General features: G+C 44.8%; 1 protein-coding gene across 1 annotated transcript in view; it reads left to right on the top strand.

Moving 5' to 3' along the window:
* The window catches only part of LOC104616778 (mitogen-activated protein kinase kinase kinase kinase 4-like), a gene marked incomplete at its 5' end in the record, with an annotated part of 54752 nt that overhangs the window by 13318 nt on the left and 19934 nt on the right, over positions 1-21500 (top strand). Inside the window, 8 exons of the mRNA XM_010281898.1 lie at positions 6811-6942; positions 7741-7808; positions 9391-9506; positions 12390-12487; positions 13721-13839; positions 17554-17647; positions 20151-20324; positions 21170-21299. Of these exons, the coding sequence (XP_010280200.1) occupies positions 6811-6942; positions 7741-7808; positions 9391-9506; positions 12390-12487; positions 13721-13839; positions 17554-17647; positions 20151-20324; positions 21170-21299 (931 nt within the window). The remainder of the gene's footprint in view (positions 1-6810; positions 6943-7740; positions 7809-9390; positions 9507-12389; positions 12488-13720; positions 13840-17553; positions 17648-20150; positions 20325-21169; positions 21300-21500) is intronic.

Here is a 21500-nt window from a genome sequence, read left to right as displayed (position 1 = left end):
CCATCCCTTCACCCCCAGCCTGTGCTGATACTGGGGGTTGCCCCGACCTGGGTGCAGGACCCTGCACTTGACCTTGTTGAACCTCATGGGGTTCACCTGGGCCCACTCCTTGAGCTTGTCCAGATCCCTCTGGATGGCATCCTGTCCGTCAGGTGTGTCAACTGCACCACTCAGCTTGGTGTCATCTAAAAACTTGCTAGGAGTGCACTTGATCCCTTTATGTCATTGATGAAGTTGTTAAACAGTACTGGTCCCAATACGGACCCCTGAGGGACACAACTTGTCACTGTTCTCCATCCAGACACTGAGCTGTTGACCATTGCTCTCTATATGTGACCATCCAGCCAATTCCTCATCCACCGAACAATCCACCCATCAAATCTATATCTAAGTTAGACAGAAGGATGTTGTGGGGGACTATGTTAAAGACCTTACAGAAGTCCAGACAGTCTACATCTATAGCTCTTCCCTTGTCCACTGATGCGGACACTCCATCATAGAAGGCCACTAGGTTGGTCAGGCAGGACTTGCCTTTGGTGAAGCCATGCTGACTGTCTCTAATCTCTTCCCTGTCCTCCAGTGTGCCTTAGCATAGCTTCTTAGGAGGATCTGCCCCATGATCTTCCCAGGCACAGAGGTGAGGCTGACAGGTTGGTAGTTCCCAGGGTCCTCCTTGCTACCCTTTTTAAAAATGGGTGCAGTGTTTCCCTTTTTCCAGTCTCCAGGGACTTCACCTGACTGCCGTGATTTTTCAAATATCATGGAGTGGCTTGGCAACTACATCAGCCAATTCCCTGAGGACACTGGGATGCATCTCATCAAGTCCCATAGACTTGTGCACGTTCAGGTTGCTCTGAAGGTCATGAATCTGATCTTCTCTTACAATGGGAGGGACTTTGCTCCCCCAGTCTCCATCTTGTGGTCCATCTACTAGAGAGGTGTGGGAAGAGAGGTTGCCAGTACCTCAGCCTTCTTGTCTGTTGTTACCAGTTTGCTAGTCACGTTCATCAGGGCGGGTACGCTTTCTTTGACCTTCCTTTTCTGGCTGACATACCTGTAGAAGCCTTTCTTGTTATTCTTTGCATCCCTCACCAAGTTCAGCTCCAGCCATGCCTTGGGCCTCTTGACCTCACCCCTACACAACCGGGCAGTATCCCTGTAGTCTTGCCAGGATCCCTGTCCCTGCTTCCTCTGCCTGTGCATTTCCTTCTTGCCCTTTAGTCTGCCCAGCAGGTCTCGACTCAGCCATGCTGGTCTCTTGCCTTCCTTTCCTGATTTCTTACACCTGGGGATCAAGAGCTCTTGCGCTCTGTGGAAAGCATCCTTAAACGCCTGCCAGCTCTGTTCTGCTCCCTTGTCCCTGAGGGCAGTTTCCCAGGGAGTCCTATTGGTTAATTTCTTGAAGAGCTGGAATTTTGATTTTCTAAAATTCAGGGTCCTAACTTTGCTCTTTGCCTGCCCCATATCCCTCAGGTCTGTGAACTCCACCAGTGCATGATCACTGCAGCCCAGGCTACCGCCAATCCTGACATCACCGATTAGCTCACTTGTCTGGCACAGGAAGTTATCCTCCAGACACTCTAGGAGTCTCCTGGATTGCCTACAGCTTGCTGTGCTACTTTTCCAGCAGATGTCAGGGTGGTTGAAGTTCCCCAGCAGGATACAGACAGTGCCTTAAAAAGCAAGATATGGAAGTGCCTTAAAAGTCATGCCCTTGTTAGCAGCTCCTGTACTGGCCATGTCAAGCTCAACATGTTCTGAGTCAGCCCTCCTCATCGCACCATTCTCATGTTCTGCCTTTTTCTCAGGCTGTGCTTCAAAAACCACTCCATAGCTCTTCCTTCCCCAAGGTCCCTCGTGGATCAGGCTCCCTGGCTCAGGTCTCCCCTGGCCTTCTGCCCTGGCACGTGTCTGGGGGAGGCAGATAATAGCTGGCTGTTAGCGTCTGTAGGTCAAAGCCTCCCTGTTCAGATTGCTGTTTGGTGATGATGGAAAAATCACCGTAGACATAGTTGGGAGAGGAAAGGCCCTGTTTCACCTGATCGCTTTTACTTGGGAAAATATTCGTGTATCTTCTCACATCCTTTTCTCCAGGACCTGTTTGTCATTTCAAGACACAAGTATTGTAACCGGGCTGAGTTGATGGCCTGGCTTGTAGCATCAAATCCCTGGAGAGCTGTTGCAAGGTCTACAAGAAGGACATTTGTATCTTAGCCTTGGGTAGAGGCTGTCAGCTTCCTTGAGGCGAATATTTCAGCCTTGCAACAGAAGTGGGAGAGTCCGTAGTGGATTGCAGAGCATCTGCAGGAGCACAGTGGCTGTACAGAGGATAGTCCTGCCCTGTTAAAGTGCCACTCCTGGGACGAAAGGAACTACGTCCTAGACTGGCTGCATCACCTAGGACAAGTCACTTCATTCCTTTGTAGCCTGCCCATGCTTCTCTATTTGGTAGTACCTTTCCCAGCTGCGGAGGGGAGTGATGAGGAACAAAGCAGTATTTACCAACCTCTTCCACATTCCTTGATGGAAACTACACTGTAAAAATTTTATGCTGTTTAAAGTGATGGTGTTACTCAAGGATAATAGCAGCAAGTGCTATACAGTTGTTACCGTGTGATTTGATTCCCCGCTGCTAGCTGCCCTGTTACCCGCTGACATGTCAGTGCTCCAACTGACAGAGACCCTGTGGACAGGGAGAAGCCAATCTGTACTCCTACCTCCTATGTTAGCACGGAGACCAGATGAACTTCAATGGGCAACTTATAAATCTTCTGAAGGGCTGTGTTCCCTTTTGCTGGTTGGCAGCAGCTGCTGACGCTAATAGCGGCATGTTGGATATGCTGCCTGCATTAACTGGATGAAGTGTTAAGGCAATATGAGTGATGGGCCAGTTAGTCACCTGGAGATTAAAAGACTCACAGCGATATACTTGTGAAGTTCGATACGTGGTTACCTTGTTGATTTAAAATAAAAGTGAACTGCAGAGTTAAAATGCAAGCTGAATTCATCACAGATGTCTGTGCTGAAGAACTTCCAGCCAGGTTTGTCAGAGAGGGATCATCTGTCATCACTGCTCTGCTCAGACAAAAACTACTTCTTATTTTAAGCGATCATCATCTGTGAGATTTTGTGGCACATCCTGGTTTCCTAGATCTCTCTCATAATTATTTCACTGGAAATCTTAACACAGCCCCCGAGGTGCAGGGAGCATGATTTCTCAGTGTCTTGTATCCTATCTGCCTGGTAAGGGAAATGTAAGATATTACCAGATCAGAGTGTACCATCTCCACCTGTTTTGTACCTGCTTTGTGTTTGCTGCAGTGCAGTAGCAGATCTGGCGCTCTGTGATGATGTGGGATGAGCCGTTTTGGGCTGCCTGCAGAATTTCACAGAGACTTCTTGAACAAAGTCCCTGAGTCTGTTTCTCTGCCCAGCGTCTCCTGCTGCCTGACCAGTGGAGGAATTTAGCTCACATCTGAAATGAACTCCATTTTTTAATCGACTTTGTGGTTTTCCTGTAGGATTGGCGAGAGAGATCTCCTCTATTGTCTGGAGTAATGTGGCTGAAACAGAACAAGAAAGCTAACAACATTTGAAGTAGCTGTGCGTTAGGTCATGGATTGATCCAGTATCCCAGAGCAAATCTGCTCAGAAGCTTAAGAAAATCCATTTTCTTATGCTGTTTTGTAACAACAATTACACTTATCTGCCCCCTGTATGTAGATTCAGTTCAAATTACTAAGTGAGGCATCCTCCAAACAGCAGTGTAGCCTGTCTGTTCAAAACTTCTTGCTCTTAAATCTTTTTAAACTAACTCTAGTAATTAATCTTTGTACTATATCGCCATATGTTATAACACTTATCTGCCCCCTGTATGTAGATTCAGTTCAAATTACTAAGTGAGGCATCCTCCAAACAGCAGTGTAGCCTGTCTGTTCAAAACTTCTTGCTCTTAAATCTTTTTAAACTAACTCTAGTAATTTTTGTACTATATCGCCTTATGTTATAATTTCAGGGAGCAAAGGATCCTTTTCCTTAGCACTGTTAGGTGTGCCTTTATGGTTTGAAGACACATAGTAGGTAACACTTTGTATGCCAGTGCTTTCCGTGCATGAGAGGAGCTGCTGTTCTTTCAGTATTACTTACAGTAAAAACAATTTAAGGCTCAAGTCTGAGTAGCTTAGAATCAGGTGCTTTTTTCTGAAAAAAAAAAAAGTCCCCCGTACAAATTATTTTATCTGTAAAATTTAAGGGGAATATCAAGCACTATGATTTTTGGGGTTATACGAGACATTTTGGGCTTGCTGTGGAACTGCAAGGTCTTGTAGGTCCTACAGAAGTCAACCCAAAAGCAGGCATCACTTCCTGGCTTTACACAGAACCAGTGTACTGGTCTCTCTCTGCCCAAAGAAGGTATGTGGGAGCCATCTGCAGAGTGTGGATTCATCCACTTATATAATGATTCAGCAAAGCTCATCACTGCTTTTAAGCACAAATAGCTTTCTGGCAGTCTTCAGGACTCAAAAGCTGGAATTTAGGAAGAAATGTAAGTATCTTGTTGAAAAAGTGGCAAGGAAAAAAAAATCTTCCTACATTCTGATAATAATACACTTTTATAAAACCTATTCCTACACCCACGATGAATCATTTCAGGGGAACACTTTGCTGTTGAAATAATTCTGGTTAACTAAAAACTATTATTAGTGACAATCATGTTGGACAAAAAAGTAATTTTGACAAAATGAAAGGACATGGGTTATAAGATGTTATAACTGCTGAAAAAGCTATTCTCTGCAAAGGGAGTCAACAAAACATATTGTCCCAAAAAGGCAGAAAAAGCACCTGAATATTTAACTAGGTGAGCTTCTCGGGACTGTTGACTTTGCCATGCTGGTCTGGGAAGTTGTGACGGGACATTTGAATGGATGTTTGTCATTTTTAGCTAGCTTTAGAATTACTACCTGTCAATATTTAAGTGATTTTTGAACATTGTTCCCATGAAATAATTAGTCTTGTAGAGTTATAGGGAGTTCATAATCATATTATATTATTGAAAAGTTGTGCGCAGTTCTCAGTTACTGTGTTTTACTTTTTAAGACTGGGCAACTGGAGAATTTTACAGACTGATAAATCAATAAAATATTTGTCTGAGTCATTCTTTGGGGAAATTGAACTGCAGCTGCCTCTGATCTGAGTTGTAGTAACTCAACTGGGAGATGAGTTTGAACTTTGACTTGGACAAAAATTGCCAGCCTCTTTCTTAGGCCTGCAAGTGGTGGGGATGCTGGTCTTACCATGCATTTGGGAACGAGGTGCCTTCCAGCAGAGGCATGTTAGCATGCTGGGTGGGGCATGGGCTCCCTCCCAGTGTGGGAAGGACATCAACCTGTGGTGTTCCTGCCAGCTGCGGGTGTCTCTGGAGAGCACCAGTCCTGCTTTGCATGGGTGGTCTGACAAGATAAAGCACAAAGTGGTATAGCTGCAGGCATTTCTCTTTTTCTGTATCATCAAACTGGTTCTAGCATAGCAATCCGTCAAGACAGGCCCAACTCACGCAGCGTTTACTGGCACAGGTTGCCCAGAGATGGTAGATGCCCCATCCCTGGAAACATTCAAGGTCAGGTTGGACGGGGCTCTGAGCAACCTGCTCTAGTTGAAGATGTCGCTGGTCACTGCAGGGGGGTTGGACTAGATGGTCTTAAAAGGTCCCTTCCAACCCAAACTGTTCCATGATTCCGTGTGTTCTGTCTTGGTCTTGTGTCCAAGAGGATTTCTCATTTCAGGGAGGATCAGTACATTCAGTTGACATTTTTAGCTCTCTGCCTTTCTTGCCCTTTGGAAGACACCGGTGTAAATAGATCTTTAGTGTGTAGAATTTAAGGGACCCTTCCTTCGTTTCTCTTCTTCCCCACCCCCACCGCCTACCCCCCCTTCTTTCAAATGTAGAAAGAATCAGAGGACCAAATTTTGAGTATTTTAGCATAAGTTTTACACTGCTTACTTCTTGTTCCCTTGGAATGAAGATTTTGTAAGGAAATGGTTTGATTGCTTCCCCCCCGCCCCAATTAGGGCATTTGTTGTCCTAATGCTCTAATTGGATACCTTTGAAAATATCTTCTAAACACAGGCAGTCGCAATGGGAGCACCTGGACATGACTACCCATGAGGTGTCATCTAAGCATAGTTTCTTATTTGTTTTTTACTGCATTCTCAAGTTCAATTTTTTTCAAGTAATTGAAAAGTCTGTTACAGAGGAGGGCCAAGGCACCCTCATAAGCACTGGAGAGTTGAAAGTGCTTCCAGCTGGCAGTTTGTCTGCATTGACTCTAGGCTGATGGTGGGCTTGCAAAGGCTGGTTTAGAAGTCAATGTCTAACCTAGGGGTGGTGGATTCCCCCGGTGCTTATACTATCTAAATTCTGAAATGGAAGCATTGTTAAGGTCTGAATGAAATACACTTACTCAACAGTAATTTTTGCATCACCCAGTTAACTAGTCACTGTGCGTTGCAAACGACCTATTAGCTTCTCCATAGAATTAAGAAGGGGAGATGTAAAAACATCTATGCTGTACATATTATTTCTTTTTATTGTACTCTTCACCTTGAAATATTTGTGCCTAGCGTGCTGATACGCTGGAAATGAGTAACTTCACAGTGAACAAGGTGAGTAGGGCTATATCCAAACGCAATACTCCTTGTACATTTACTAAAAATTTGATCTCGCAAACAGAATCATTAATGTCTATTGAGACTGGGGCCTGTTGCATAGGCAAGGAAGTGCAATTCAACATGTATTTCATTTGTTTCAAGTGTGAAAATTTCCGGGCTAGTAAGGATGTGTACCACAGCAGTTCACTGTCAGATATGGTGACGACACCACTCAGCCCTGTGCAGGATGACGTGTTCTGGAGCGTGAGCCAAAACGAAGAACAACCCCCAAAGGTACGTGAAACGCAGGGTGTTTGGCCCTGTCAGTGCTTAGTAGCATTCCACGCGGTTCCTCTGTGCTGTGTGGTATCCATCCCCTGGACTTCATGAAACGCAGTGAAAATCTCATTGCTTGTACATTTACTGGGTCTCAGTAATCTAGAAAGAAGGTAAGAATTCATAAGCAGGTCAGTGTTCCGAGTTGATGTGTATGTATAGAATACCTGCGGGATCTGCGAACGCAGATACGCTTCTTTTGTTAGACCAAGTATTTGTAGCTGCCCTTTCTGTGAAAGATCTGGCTTGCTGCAGAAAAGCTCCTTAGTTTGTATAATTCAGGTGATGGTGTATTTCTCTTTTTAGCAGAATTCTTAAGAACAAGTACAAGAATACTTGTGTGGGGATGCATATGTGCATGTGTGCGTGTATTCATTTTATTACTTTGCAGTTGTGGGGGAGTGTCTCTCTTCCCCCTGCCCTTTACGTAAGCTAACCCACCACCTAGGGAAAGCTGCATTAAGTGACTGTAGATGTGTTTCCCTGTCTGCTTTAAATATTGACTAAGGATAATGCTGACTCTTAAGAAAAGGTGCAAACCACCTGATAGCACAGGCTTGGAGCAAATTGGAAGCACCTGCTGCTGACTTGCATCTTCTAGTGTTGGTATCATGGAAGACCTCTCCACGGGTCCCACTGAAGCGTTATTTATGTTGGTTAGTTTTATTTTTGCACTGATACAGGGTAAGCATTAGATTTATCAACTGAGTCTAAAATATCAGTAGCAAACTTAAAATATTTGATTAAATCCTTAAGGTTCCAGAAAGGACAACCTCTAAATTTTACAGCAGGGATCAGCCTGGCCATCAGAGATGCATTTCAAGGTAAGCTCTTAAGCATGTTATGCTTATACTAATGCTGATTTATTGTCAATAGGAAAACTAAAGCAAATTTATTAAGAACAAAGCCATAACCTCAAGTATCAACAAAACTGACATGCGTTCATACCTCATTTAATAGCAGTTACAATTACTTTGTCTTTTGAGTCAGTTTGTACACAAAAATAACTAACCAAACTTCCTGATCTTAAACCTGAAGGAAGTGTCTAAGCCAGTTTCCTTTTAATGATTCACAGAACTGATTTACAGCGAAACAAGCCTCTTGTAGATCTCCTCCTCCTTTTAGTTCTGTCTTCTGCTGGAAAACAGTATTTTTAATATTTAAGGGCTGTTCCATCTGTAGTAATTCTTGCAATGATTGTTTAATTTTGTTCAGCCTGTTTGGCATGCCCGAGTGGGTTGCGTGCAAGTTGTGCATCCGCTTCCCAGGTAACGGGCAGTGTGTTGTGCAGTCATTGAACTCGTGATTTGGTGATGCTTTACTTTCCCTTCACGTAAATGGCCGCTGAAGGCGCAGGTCATTTGAGAGCCAAGCGGGTTGGCACTGATGGCAGGTGGGAGTGGTGCTGCTCAGGGCTGCCTGGATGCTCTTGCAAATGCTCTACATCAGCGCCGGCGCCGTTGGTTTCCAAAGGGGAGTTGAGTGCCTGGATACTCTGGCCCCAACCCCCTGTATAGGCACTTACAACTGTGGAACTTGTGCCTGTCTCTTTGTTTTGCCTGGTAGCAGCTTGAACAGGCTGTCTGTAGATGTATCTTGACTGTTTTGGCAGTCTGCCCTTAAGGCTAGTGTACTTTTTTCATATCCCAGGAGAAAAGACCAAGGATACAGAGAGCTCAGCAGTAAAGGACAGCCCCCGCTGGATGTCTAATCAGGGAACATAATGCTGTGAGAAACTAGGCTTGGAGAGTTTTGAAAGGGAAATAGATTTAGCTGACATAACAAAATAACGTGCAGCATTTCTGATGAGCCAGAGTCAGAAACATCATCTGAAATAACTTTCAAGTGAAGTCAAGCCCTGAATGCTCTCTACTTAGGAATTATAGGAGGCAAAACAGAAAAGAAACATGTAAGTAAATGACAACGTTAACAAGCCAGTGGCTTCTGAGCCTGGGCTTCTGGGTGAGCCACTGTTCTACTTCGCAAGCTTGGCAGCTTGTTTTACTGTCCAATGCGTTCCTTTCTCTGTTGGTAAATGGGTGATGATGTATCTTTAGGAGGGTACTGGAGCAGGTTTTGCTATTTGTAAAGGCCATGCGATTTTGGAATCAGGAGTGATGCAGATGTGAAGAGGCCAAGGGAGAATTACATAGAGCAGGATATTTTGTAATGGCTTGGGAATCTCTGTAATCTTCCAGAATGACTGCCCAGAGGAGACTGTCCCCACCATCATCTTCTCTCATTACTGGGTGGCCCTGCTTGGAGCAGCAATGAATATCAAATTTTTGTTTATCAGGAGCGTTATATCACACAGCAGGGATCTCGATTCAGTCGCCTCAGAGGTCTGTTCCAGTCTGTGTTCCTGCGTGCAAGATAGTCTGATCTGCTTTTTGTCTTTCTGTTTAGTAACACTCATCAGTCATCCCTCGGGGGACATGCTCTGAAGCTAAACAGCAGCAGCAGCACTCCTGGCAACAAGCAGTGGGAGAGGGGATCACATCAGAGCAGCTGGTCGACCTCAGGTGATTCCTAAGTCAAATATTTATCAGTCAAAATGTGCAAAATTCCTATCATTTGAAACAGGCTTCTGCGGGGTGTCAAGTGCTGCATTGCAAATGGGAGATTTTTTTTTTTTTTTTTTTGAGCATGTCTTCTGGCGACAGGCTTTTGAAAGCCCTCTGGTTTTTATGGTTCCACATTCCTAAAATATAAACACTATCTCTTTTGAGTCAAAAAGTGACTGTGAACATATTTCCATATAGAAAATTTGAATTGCCGCAATTAAGAACTGAAAAAAGTAAGCTCTGTTGCACTTATTGACATCATAGAAACTCAGCAGAGACAATATTACAGACATACAGATATAATTCAATACTAATGTTCACCCATTGGCATTTTTCTGCATAACCGTATGCTGCTTTTTTGCCTTGCTCACTGATAAGATGATACAGATGAGCAGTCGCTGTACACTAATATTTCTGCACTCTAATAACGTACTGGCTGAAGGAAGCATAAGACTTGTACAGCACTTTATGAAACATTCCTCCAATACTCTTTTATTTGCAGAAAGATAGTGGAACTGAAAAAAAATAGGCAAAAGAAGTTAAAAGGTAGAAACAGCTTCATCCAGTTTAAACAAAGTGCAACTTTGTAAGCTACCTTGGTATCACTGGTAGCCGTGTAGGAACACTGTGGGCTTGCTCATGGTTGTGCAGATTTTTTGCAGTACAGACTCTGGTTCCTGACACATAACCTGAGATTCTGGCCAATGCTGGCAGCTTTGTTCCTCTAGTTATTCACATGGGCTTTTCTGGTCAACTAAACGGCAGTTTCTTGTGTAGCTCCCTGCAAAGCAGTGGTGTGTTACAACACTTTGCATCCAGGTTGACTACTAAAGATGGGGGACCTGGGGAATCATGTCCAATTTGAAGCAGGGTGGATGCTAAAAATATTCTGAAACCACACCAGTGAGCTGCTGAGGTAATTTATTTTTAAACTGAGGCTCGCATTGTCAATTTGCAAGACCTTGATAAATTAAGAATAATTTGCTTATTATTACACTTACGCAATCGAGCCAGGTTTGCTTTCACTAAGTACATAGAATAGGAGGCTTTGCTTCAAGAGGAATCCAAAGCACACTTTAAACTGCTTGGGTTTTGTTTCATTTTGCTCTTATGTCATTTTATGTTGGAGTAACAGCGGAGAGATGAACAACGTACAACAGCCCAACTCAACTTCGCAATGTCTGCATGATGTGTAACTCCTGTGCTATTTTGGCATGGGGAAATGAAAACCTCACCAGCAATGGAAAGAATAGAAAACCTTCCTTGTGGTTTAAACTGTCTCCTTGGGTTCTTAAGTGTCATGAAATTTCAGCTAGTTTTGGCATATGGTGTTCCAGAAAGAGTTTGTTGCTTTCCCAAACCCACAGGGATAATGAATTGGGCAGGAAAGGGCTATAAATACTTTAAAGCTAATAATTCTGCTGAGTTGCTTAGGTACTCATTGACCAATAAGGAATTCTGAATTTTAAAAGCTTTGCAAAATGCATGAATATATGAAGCCATTGTGACAAAACTATATTTAAATTACCAAATACAAATCCTAATTTGTGTGAGCTTGAACTCTCCCGCCTTAACTTTCAAGCAGTCCTGTTGGCAGCAGTGGGATAGTCATGGGAGAAATTGCTGAACGAGGTAGACGTTGAGCTGGCTGGTGTGTCCCAGTGGCAGGGAGAGGGCACATCTGCTTTCCCTCCCTTCACTTGTGTCAGGAGTTGTATGCAGAAAACAGCATCTCTCCAAGGCTGCTTTTGCTTTTCCCAGGTAGCTTTGTGGGCAGCGGAGTCACTGAAAGGGAAGATTCGCTTAATTACTTACAAGCGTCCCTCCTAACGTGGCATCGGCACATGCAGATGGACTCTGGCTCCTCTAGTCTTTTTTGCTTGGGTATTCAATAGCTGTGCAAGCATGGTGGCAAATGTAGGTCCCCATGCTACCTGGTGGGAGCGAAGCATAGTGCCGCAGCTTCCTTGCTACCCGTACCTGATCTTGGGCAGAGTGTCATGCCTGACGCCGAGTTGGCCCGCGGTGGGGGCCAGCTCTCTCTGCAAAAACGAGGGCTGTTGTGACCTACTTGCCCACCGTGTGGAGTGGAAGTGAGAGCTGAGAAGTGACACTGCATGCCCCAAGGGAAGCTGGAAAATGGTTCTCCCTGTGTCGCCGTGGGAAGTGGTGAATCCTCTTCTGCTTTTAGCTTGACTTCATGCTCATGAGTGGAGTTCAGTGCAGCTGTTTGCCCTCAGCCCAGCTGGGTTTAAAGAATCAGACCCTTCAGACTGTTTTTGTCTACCAGTTTTATGAAGGCCAAATCTTGACACCACATCTGTTAGCTCATGAAAGTGTGCATCAGGGGCCCAGGCTGTATCCCATATCCTCTCCCTGCCCCCCTGTTTGCAGTCACAGGAGTATAGCTGGGTGGCACCTTTACTGCTGGAATATGGCCAGCAGCTGGTGATATGATGAGCTGTCTCCCCTCAAGAAGAGGATCAGAGGAAGGGATTAGCATGCCCTCACCCTTTTCCCTTGCAAGGTGCCTTCCAATCCGTGGAACTGTTGCTGGTGTGCAGTGGGAGTATATTGCCAAGGTTTTGGTCTGCTTGTCTCACTCTTGCAGCATTAAACTGCACCAGTATCAATTTATATACATAATATTGTGGCGTCCAGAACCACTGGGAAACAAGCAGAAAGATTTTGCTTTGCAACAAAGAGAAAAAAAGAAGTTTGTCAGCAGAGGCTGGTGTCTGCTTTGGGTGGTAGCTATATGTGCTTGTCTTACTGGTCCCATCTCTCGCTCTGCTGCACATGTATTTTAAAAAAGGAACTTTTTTTTTTCCCCTCCCCCAGAGAATCCAGGACCGGCCAAGGCAGAGAACGCTTTGTCGCAGAACCTCTTGCAGCTGCATAAGAAGTCTGAAAAAGTTTCTCATCCAGGCCAGATTGTAGTAGGTTATTTTACATCCACTGATATTTTTTATTTGCTCATAGTTTTCACTGAGGGTATGTCTCAAATGTCTCTGTGCAGGTAGCTCCTCTGTTGGCGCTTGAGTTTGCTCAAGCAAATGATGAGTCCCCGTGAGGGGCCGTGTGGGGCTGGTGCGAGCTTACCGCTGCGCCGGCGTGTCTCATCGGCTTTCAGTCCAGGTCTGACTCGCGTCCAGCTCAGGTCGTCAGCAGAGAGTTCAGTTTTCCTCAACCTGTCTGATCATAAATCTTTAGGAACGAAGGATATGTCTTCAATATTTCAGGAAGCCGTTGATCAGTTGTCATGCAACCCAGAAGTCAAGACCGTGCCCGTGGCTTGTGCAGGTATCCAGTGCGTAACGGCCTGGAATACGCACCACCAGCCTGGGACACGCTCGGGGCTCTCCTGGCTCTCTGCTGATGTGCCGCGGATGGAAAGGATAATGGCGGCTTCTATCTCATTTACGGAGGCATTTCTTTTCTTTGGTGGTGGTTGGGGCCGGGGGTGAATGCCTGTCAGACGACTGGAGCTCACGGTGCCGTACAAAAGAGCTCGTACGTGGGGGGCTTGGCCTTTTAAAACTTCGCAGGCAGGCCTGGGCAGCTGCAGCTTGCCAGAGCCCCCAACCCCTCCTGGCTCGGCAGGGACCGGCGGTTGGAAGACGACTCTGTGTTTAGGCCATTGCCAATAGCGTGGGAGGCCCGTCGGTCTGGGGTGTCCGAGTGCCCTGGGGGTGTGAGCCATGCTGTGTCGGTTCTGCCTTTCCAGCCCAGAGGGGCTTCGTACGCAGCCTGCGCAGGCGCAGCCGGTGCTCAGCCTCGGTACGGGCCGGGGCTGGGAGGAAACTCAAGCCAGCGTAAGCCTTTAGTCCCAGTGCAGGGCTCTCCTTTTCTTGTGCAAAAAAGGAAGTATTTCTGTGCTGCTGCAAAGTGCGAGGATTGAATCGTGAATGTTTGAGATTCGAAATAACGTACCGACTAAAGCTAGTCACTTTTCAACTTTTAGAAGAATCAGGTGGTTTGGCTTAGGTTACTTTCCTATGTGAAATACCCGCTTGTGAGGGACCAACAAAAGCATCAGCTTCCTAGTAAAGCTTTTTTGGTGTGGAAGTGACAACAACTAGATTTGCTGGGACAGGAAATTACTGCACATACTATTTAGCAATGGGTTCTTCCTTAAGAAAAAAAAAATCAACTGAGTTTTCTTTAATCAGAATCCAGGCTCCTTCGCCAAGGGGAAGGATGGTGCCAACTCATTCTTAAAAGCAGCAGACTATTCCTCATCAAGTGACGAAGTCAGCAGCAGCGATGAAGATGATATGAACCACACAAGGTTGGCTTTATTATTATTACTGTTATTTTTTTTCCTTCCTTTTTATTACAGACTTCTAAACATCTGGAAAAAGTTGGCATACATAAATACTTCCTCCTCTCTGAAGTCACTGTCAGTCATTTAGGTCAGTTGTAATTACACTATAATGAACTCCCAGGGGTAAATGTTTGCTCCGTCAGATGTACGCAGTGTAGTAAGCTTTGATGACTTGCTGCCCTGGGACAATGAGGAAACGTCTCGTTTTAACTGAATATCAATAGGTAGTGCTTTTACAGAGATTACTTCACATTGATCTATGTTTAAATGGAATTTTTGAAAGAAAAAAGAAGAAGGAAAGAGAACTGTACACCTTCACGCTAAATACAGGTTACAGTGAAAAAAGTAAGGCAAACGTCACCCTTGTATTCAGATAGTCTGTTCATTCCGGGAGAAATAATTACCACTAAAAAGCTGATTCCTTCACCAGGGCTGTTTGTAAAGGGGAGATAGTGTAAGCAGGATTAGTTTTTTTAAAACTTGCTCTATTTTTAATATTGTTAGTTTGCACAATTGCTATGGTTGCCAGACGATGCTGTGGCTTGTACCAAGCTGATCTCACCTGAACGGTTTCTCTCTAGCTTTCCAGTTTCTCTTGCTGCTTTTGTGACTGACATCTTGTGGTGTTTTACCTGTCATGCAAAATGTTCATTCTGCTGAGAAATAATGGAGCGCGAATAGCTTGCTAGCCCAAGTGAGAGAGAGTCGGGGCATCATTTGGCCTGCCCTGCTGTTTGGAACAGCACACAGAATTATTTTTTTAGTATTGATGAATGAAACCAATAATTTTCTTGCAAAGAGAGTTCCGTTTAATTCAAGTTCTAGGATGTACTTTGAAGTGCATCACAGGGCCACAGAGCTTTCTGAGGTTGGGGCTCTTGCTCTTCTGACATAATTGCACATGCAGTTTTGTCAGTCTTCGGGAAGAGATGCACAGATTTGTAGCACTGTTGGCAAGCTATTGTGTTGCCCTGGTACCAGTCCTTTCCCCTGTGCTGCTCTGAAGAAGGTAGAGTTTTTGTGCCTGCATATGCTCCTGATTTGTATTTCTGAAGCTCATTTTCAAAGCTGAGGGATGAGGAGGGAAAATGTTAAAAATCTTGTAGCTTGTTCAGTGCACCTGCAAGAGCTGTCTTTTTACTGTAATGCCTTTATTGTCTTACTGCTCCTCTTCCAAACCACCTATTTCTGATCTGTAAAAAGTTTTATTCACTCTAGGTCATAGAATTCATCCTAGACCTCAGAAAGACTCTACATAAAAATACGGATTTGCCCTGTAGCAATGACTTTGCTGTGTAAGTGTTAGATTGCTGTGATCCTTGCATGCTGTAATGGTTTGAAGGAGTGGTATCGCTGCCTTTGGAAATCTGCATGTGTTATTTGCATCTCCTCTGTGTGTGAGATCCTCCAGTCCTCTGGAGAAGTGGAATTAGCAAGATGATCCCTGTCAGGTTTGCCTTCCTATGCACACAACCACCACAAGAACTCCTGTAAAATCAAAAGTACAATCTTGTCTATTAACAAAGTCTATTGACATTCACCTCGGCTGAATGTCATTTATATTAAAAGATAGATGCTTTGGGAAATATATCCTGATTACTACCAAGTAAATAGCAAAAAGGATAGCGATCAAAGTGAAAGCAGCAGCCAGCATTGAAACTTTGCATATTCTGGATAAAGTGAAGGTTTTTGTTTTTCTTGCTCTCTAAAGCTTGTGAACACAGGATCTGAAGCCCCTTGCAGTCTGTAGGGGTGTTTCTGTGTGGGCTTTGGCTGAGACACCTTGGACCAAGTTTTAGTCAGCTATTGAAAATAAGCTGTGCTTCCCTGTTTTTGCCTGGGCTGTGGAACAGCTTTTGATGTCCACGCTCCAGCTGTCATGGAGGTGCCCGGTGGGACTAGGCTTGGGACATGCACATAGGCAAGAGAAGGAGCTTCATACTCTCTTGGACGAATCCTGGTAACCACCCCGAGAAGGCTCATTTCTGAGGAAGCGAGACTAAGGGCAGTTGTCTTTCACCAGTAAAACAACTTTTGGTCTTGCTTTTCTTTTCAGTAAGATGAGACAGAATTCTTCCTCACACGCAGCAGGTTTTTATTTTAAAGAAAGGATGTCAGTGTATGTGATCCAGCGTCTGACCTGCTTGTATAGCGTTTCTATTCCATTGATGCTAATTTCTCCTACTCTCTTGCGAGTGCTTCCTCCTCCGATGCCTGCAGCATTCACAGTCCCCCTAAAACACTGAGTTTCTTGGGGCTCATTTTGTATAGCTCAGTTTCCTCTCTCTGCTCCTTATATGCTGTTCCTTACCAAAATTGGAACAAGGTGGGTGCAGGTGTGTGCTTGGCTAGGAATTACTTTCTCCCCCTAATAAGTGGCAGGTTGACTTCATTTAAGATCAGCTGCTGCTTGCCTTCCTGATGAGAACAGGTCCTTGCACTCGCCATTGTTCCTACCCCATATCTTGCCATTCCTTCTAAGCTTAGTATGCAAGTATTTACCCCTCCCATAGGAGGGGGGGGATGACCCTGAAACCAAAAAATAAACAACAAAAAACCCTACGAAAACTTCTACTCCTTCACAACCATCTTAAGCCGGTAGCTCTCACTGAACCTTCTTTGTTATCGCATTGGGAAACATTTTAAAAAAAAAAAAAAAAAAAGCCCTTACACTCACACTCTCCTGCCAGTTGTGGCATAGCACTGTAGAGCCCTTCACAGCAGCATCCGGAATCCAGCCAGTTTTGTAATTACTGGAAAGGAGGCAAAAATGTAATAGGCTTAAATGGATGGCAGTAATAAATAAATGAATATAAATAAGTGGAATAAATAAGTAATGTGGGGTGGAAATGCACAGAAATGGGGCCAGAGCCTCGCTGACAGAAGTTTGAGACAGTTCCACGTGGGTGAAAAAGTATAAAACGCAAAGACAGCGCTGGTTGTGTAGGAAGCAATAGTATGCCAGGGCATATCACGACAGGTGCTTGCCTTGTTCTTACTTTCTTTAGGTATCTGCTTTGGTCACTGTTGAAGACGGGGCACTGGGCTAGGTGGGCTTTTGGTCCCAGCCAGTCCAGCAGCTCTTGCCACCTTCTGTCTCTGTGCAGTGGGCAACATTTTCTCTGTTTCTTTGTATGTAAGGTGAGGATGTCCATGTTTCAGGGACTGATTCACAGTATGAAATTCCAGTGTAGCCTGTCCCAGTAGGCACTGGCAGAGAGGTCCCTGATACCAGTATATAGCAGAGCAGCGGCTCTCCCCCTTGCAAGTGCAGCTGATGACGTTTCTCTGGGGAGCAGGGTGGTGTACGAGGGGAGAGAGGAGAAGTTTTGAAGTAGGCACTTCTCAAATGACAACTTGAGGCACCAGCTCTCACTTGCCTGAGCTAGCGGCATCTGAAAAATGATGGGTGAAATGCAAGGAGACGAAGGGATGCTCTCCGTCGAGGTGGGGAGAGCTTCCTGCTGTGTGCGAGTGATACTCAGGCTCGAGTCCGTTCAGGCACATCCACAGACTAATCAGCTTGCTTTTGTACAAGAATCTTTAAATGTAACTGGTGAATGTTAATTATGCGCACTTTTGAACGTGTATATGTGGGATTCTTTGCTTTTTGGGTTTTGGGCTCTTTTTTTTTTCCCCCTGAAGTGGTTCTGTTCATTAATTGGAGTTTGTTACCAGGCAACTGCTAAGCAGCAGAGTGGCAGATTTCTCAAGGACGAGAGTACCAGATGGAATTGAACTGAAACCCCAAAGCACCGCTGCAGAACAGAAGGTAATTTGGCCATTTGTAAGGGGGTGGGTACCGTAGTGGGGAGTCAGATCATTAATGTGCATGATAAACGCTGTATCCATGTCTTCTCGGCAGCGTTTTCACTCTGAAGTCCTCCTCTGTCATTGCAAATTATAGCTATAAGCCTTGAAAATACGCGTAATTTCAGATTTTATGCTTCGTGTGAAATTGTGCTTCTTTATTTGTCCTTGTTATTGATGTGGTGGTAGTTTCTGATGTTAAGGTATTTCTTGAAGGCACTGGACAGGTTGCAAAAGGCAATACTGTTAATTATTGTTGGTACGTGTTGCTGCTATTTTTAAATATCTTTACCTTTTTTATTCCAATTTAAAAAGAACTATCTCTTGCTACTTAAAATATTACCAGAAGGGGGGAAAAACAATTCCTTTCTCCCTACTGGCTTAGCAAAAATATGTGTCTTCTCATATGTCATGTTGTGGTTCCTTCCCAGCTGTAGTTTCTAGTAGAGACTTCAAGTCATGTGGATTTTCCCTTGTGATGAATATTAGTGCAGAAAAGATGAAGACAGAAAAAGCAGAACAATGTTCTTTGAAAACAAAAAAAAATCACAGTAATAAGACGTGCACTCAGCGTTAGAGCACTTCTCACGTATTACTGAGTGCACTCTTTTTTCACAGGTAGGGAAAATAAATTGCAGTGAAACTGGTGTTTTCCCCAGAGCTGCTTGTGTGAGCTGTGGCAGGGCTAGGAGGAAAAGGGAGTTTTCTTTACGTCTGACGTGATTTCTAAGCTTCAGACCAGAGTGGCATCCTTCTTGACTGGGAAAGGAGTCCCACTTCACCTTTGTTCCACCATCCTCAAGGAGAAAAGACCCTGCTTTGCAGAAGGAATTATAAACGGGGCAAAACCAATATTTTTCTTGTGGCAAAACCAGCTCAGTGCTTTCCCTTTCCCCTGATATCTGGGCATTGGAAATAGGTTGCTTGAGGGAAAGGAGAAGGATGGGGTCTTTGAGGCCCAGACTGAGGATGAGGGAGGATGGAAAAGTGTGGAGGTCACATTTTCTGTTGCGTTTGGGGTGGACAATGTGGGAGGGAGAACAGACAGATGAGTGTCACCTCTCCTCACAAATCTCTCTGATGCCTTCCAGTCTTCTCCATCCTTCTCATGGAGACTCCTGTCCATTCCTCTCACCTCTGTTTAACCAACCCCTGTCATCATGAGTCTCCATGACTTCTTCCAACATCCCTTTCCTTGGCCCATCGGCATGAACTGGTGTGAAGTGGTTAGGGTGTTCCAAACTGCCCAAATGATACAAATGGGGGGTTGGTTCAGTTCAGCTGAATCTGACTCAAAACTGAACAAAAAAGCCCCATACTGGCTTGATTCCCTAATCTAAAATACCAGCACTTATGTTTTGGTTTGTTTTTTTATATCTAAATTAAAATGTGAAATACTTAGAGCATTAATTTGATCTCTAGTTAATTACTTGGCTTTTAAAAGGCAAATGTCTTTAATTTAGAATTATCTACTTTTTTTTTCATATTTTGGCCAGCATTCAAAAAAGCTGATCTGATTTCAGCAGGCTGTTTATCAAAGTCAGTACAATGTGCAGACTTGCCTTGAATTCAACCAGCCAGAAGCCGCTCACGTTCGGTGGTGCTTTTTGCTTTGGTGTAGTTCAGGAGGAATTTTCTAGTGTAGCACTTGGCTCCTGTCACTCTCTGCGTTCCAGCGCTGATGGTGTTCAGGTAGCCGGACCGATCATAGCTGGGGTAGATCCCTCTGCACTGCCCTCTCCATCTGGGGCACTGCTCACTTTACACATCCCGTCTGTCTTCCTCTCAAAGCGTCTAGCCATGTTTTCCCAGAAACCGACCCGTGTGTTCCTCTGACTCCGTATTTTGCCCTGTCAGGGAGAGGGCTTGTGTGGTGCCTCACACCTTACGTAGTTTACAAGTATTTCCTTGAAGCTGGTGGGATCCTGCAAGGAAGTCTGCAGTACCAAACATCATTGTACTGGAAATGCTGTTACTGTATCCTGCTCAATGTCATCATTCTAGAAGAAGGTTTCCTAATTCAGTAAATGGAAAGTAGCAATGAAGGGAATGGTAAGCGGCTTTGAACGAAATGCAGGTCCGGAACTGATAGGTACCTACTTCTGACTATGGCAGCTAGAGGTCAGATCTGTAAGGTTAGGACAAGTCATCTGATTCTGTCTCAAAGTGTCTTTGAGGATGAAGTTGCTTCTTTACCTGTGGTTGAGGTAGCGTAGAGGAGGAACATTTGTGGAGGGGTGGGACAACAGTTCAGGGGTGGGAGCCAGTGTCGATGGCTCGGGTGTTTGCCACACACTTTTTTATTTAATTTTTTATTTTAATCTTTCCATAGGGTTTGCCTCTACATGATGTATCATGCAGAGCACCCCTCCCCTATGCTCATTATTTGTCCTAATTAACAGGAGTTGCATAGTGCATTGGAAGTATGCTAAATGTGGAGTTTAACTATATATTCTCATGTGCAGGATCAGATTTTAGGGAAGCAAATTTCTAGCACCCAAGAAGGCCTCTGGAGCATAAACAACCAGAACTATCTTCTGCCAGATCTCCTCCTGCAAAGCCAAATTTCAGACTCCTCTGTAAACCCACCAAAAGTGCCACTGACTAGCCAGGAACCTCAGAACAAACCTCTGAATAAGGTAAGAGATAAATTACAGACTGAATCAATTGTCCCATCATTTTCTTCCAGCCCTTAGGAGCCCGAGATTGAGAGCCTTTTAACTTCATCTGTCCTGCCTCTTTTTACGATGAGATTTTTTCACCAAATCCCTTCTTTTCTTTAAAAGTTCTATTGAGGGGATGGATAAGAAATCTTGAGCTCCCTAACAGATTTTATTGTTCCACTTGTTTGCCCCCATCTCTCTTCTCCGTTTTCTTTCCTTCCTTTTTGTCTCCCCTTTTACACAAGCTAGGAGGTCTTGTACCTCTGCTCGTTTAGCTGCCATGTCAGCAGTGCAGCGCGCTTGTCTGCCTCTGTTCATTGTCCCTGGCTTTTGTGCACCCAGGTGTCAGGTGGGAGTGCGCAGGGCCCGGGGCAGCGCGTCTCGGCAGCCCCAGAGGGACTCAACACCGCTGTGAGCGCAGGGCTCTGCTGGGGAGAGGTGCGTCGCTGGGGGCAGATAGCAGCTCTGTCAGGGGCCACGTCCTAAACTGCCTTACTTGAAGCAACAGCATCCTCCTTGCTGCAAAGAGATTTGGGCAATGTCCTGTTGCAGATGAGACAGCAGGGAGTGATCAACGTGCTCTTCTTTTGGGGACTGGTTATTTCAGGGCAGTGCTTGGCTAAGCATCCCAACACAACTCCCTGCTCAGGCCTCCTCTTCCAGCACTGAATTTGTACCATGTATCCACTGCTTTAAGACTGTTCATCATGTCTAAGTATGCCACGTGCCATTGCTTCTGAACCTCTGAGGCACTGCACTGCTATGCACTGTCTGCTCCCCTAGCACTGTCTTCCTGAAGCTGCTCTTGTTTTTCGTTGTAGACCCCGTGCACTGAAAGCACACCTTCAAAGAGCAGTACATCATCTACAACATCATTTACTTCATTCATAGATCCTAGGCTTCTGCCAATCACCCCTCCCACCAGTCCAGTAGGACCTTCCTGTAGCTCTCGTGAGTATGCTTTACCCTTCTCATAAAGCGTCACTCCTGGTTTCTTTTTTTAATTTTTTTTTTGGTGGGGGTGGGGGGAGTGGGGACAGCCTATTGCCAGTAACATCTCCAGAAACTCAAACTCCACATCACTATGAATTTTTATTGTACTGCTTCTGCCTTTCTTCCAGATGTGGCTTGCTTTACTCAGCTGCTGTGTTA

This window comes from Phaethon lepturus, unplaced genomic scaffold (genome assembly GCF_000687285.1).
Source record: "Phaethon lepturus isolate BGI_N335 unplaced genomic scaffold, ASM68728v1 scaffold14662, whole genome shotgun sequence".
NCBI classification, from domain to species: Eukaryota; Metazoa; Chordata; class Aves; order Phaethontiformes; family Phaethontidae; genus Phaethon; species Phaethon lepturus.
The sequence above is the reverse complement of the archived record's forward strand: the minus strand, read 5'-3'. Positions and strand labels throughout refer to the sequence as shown.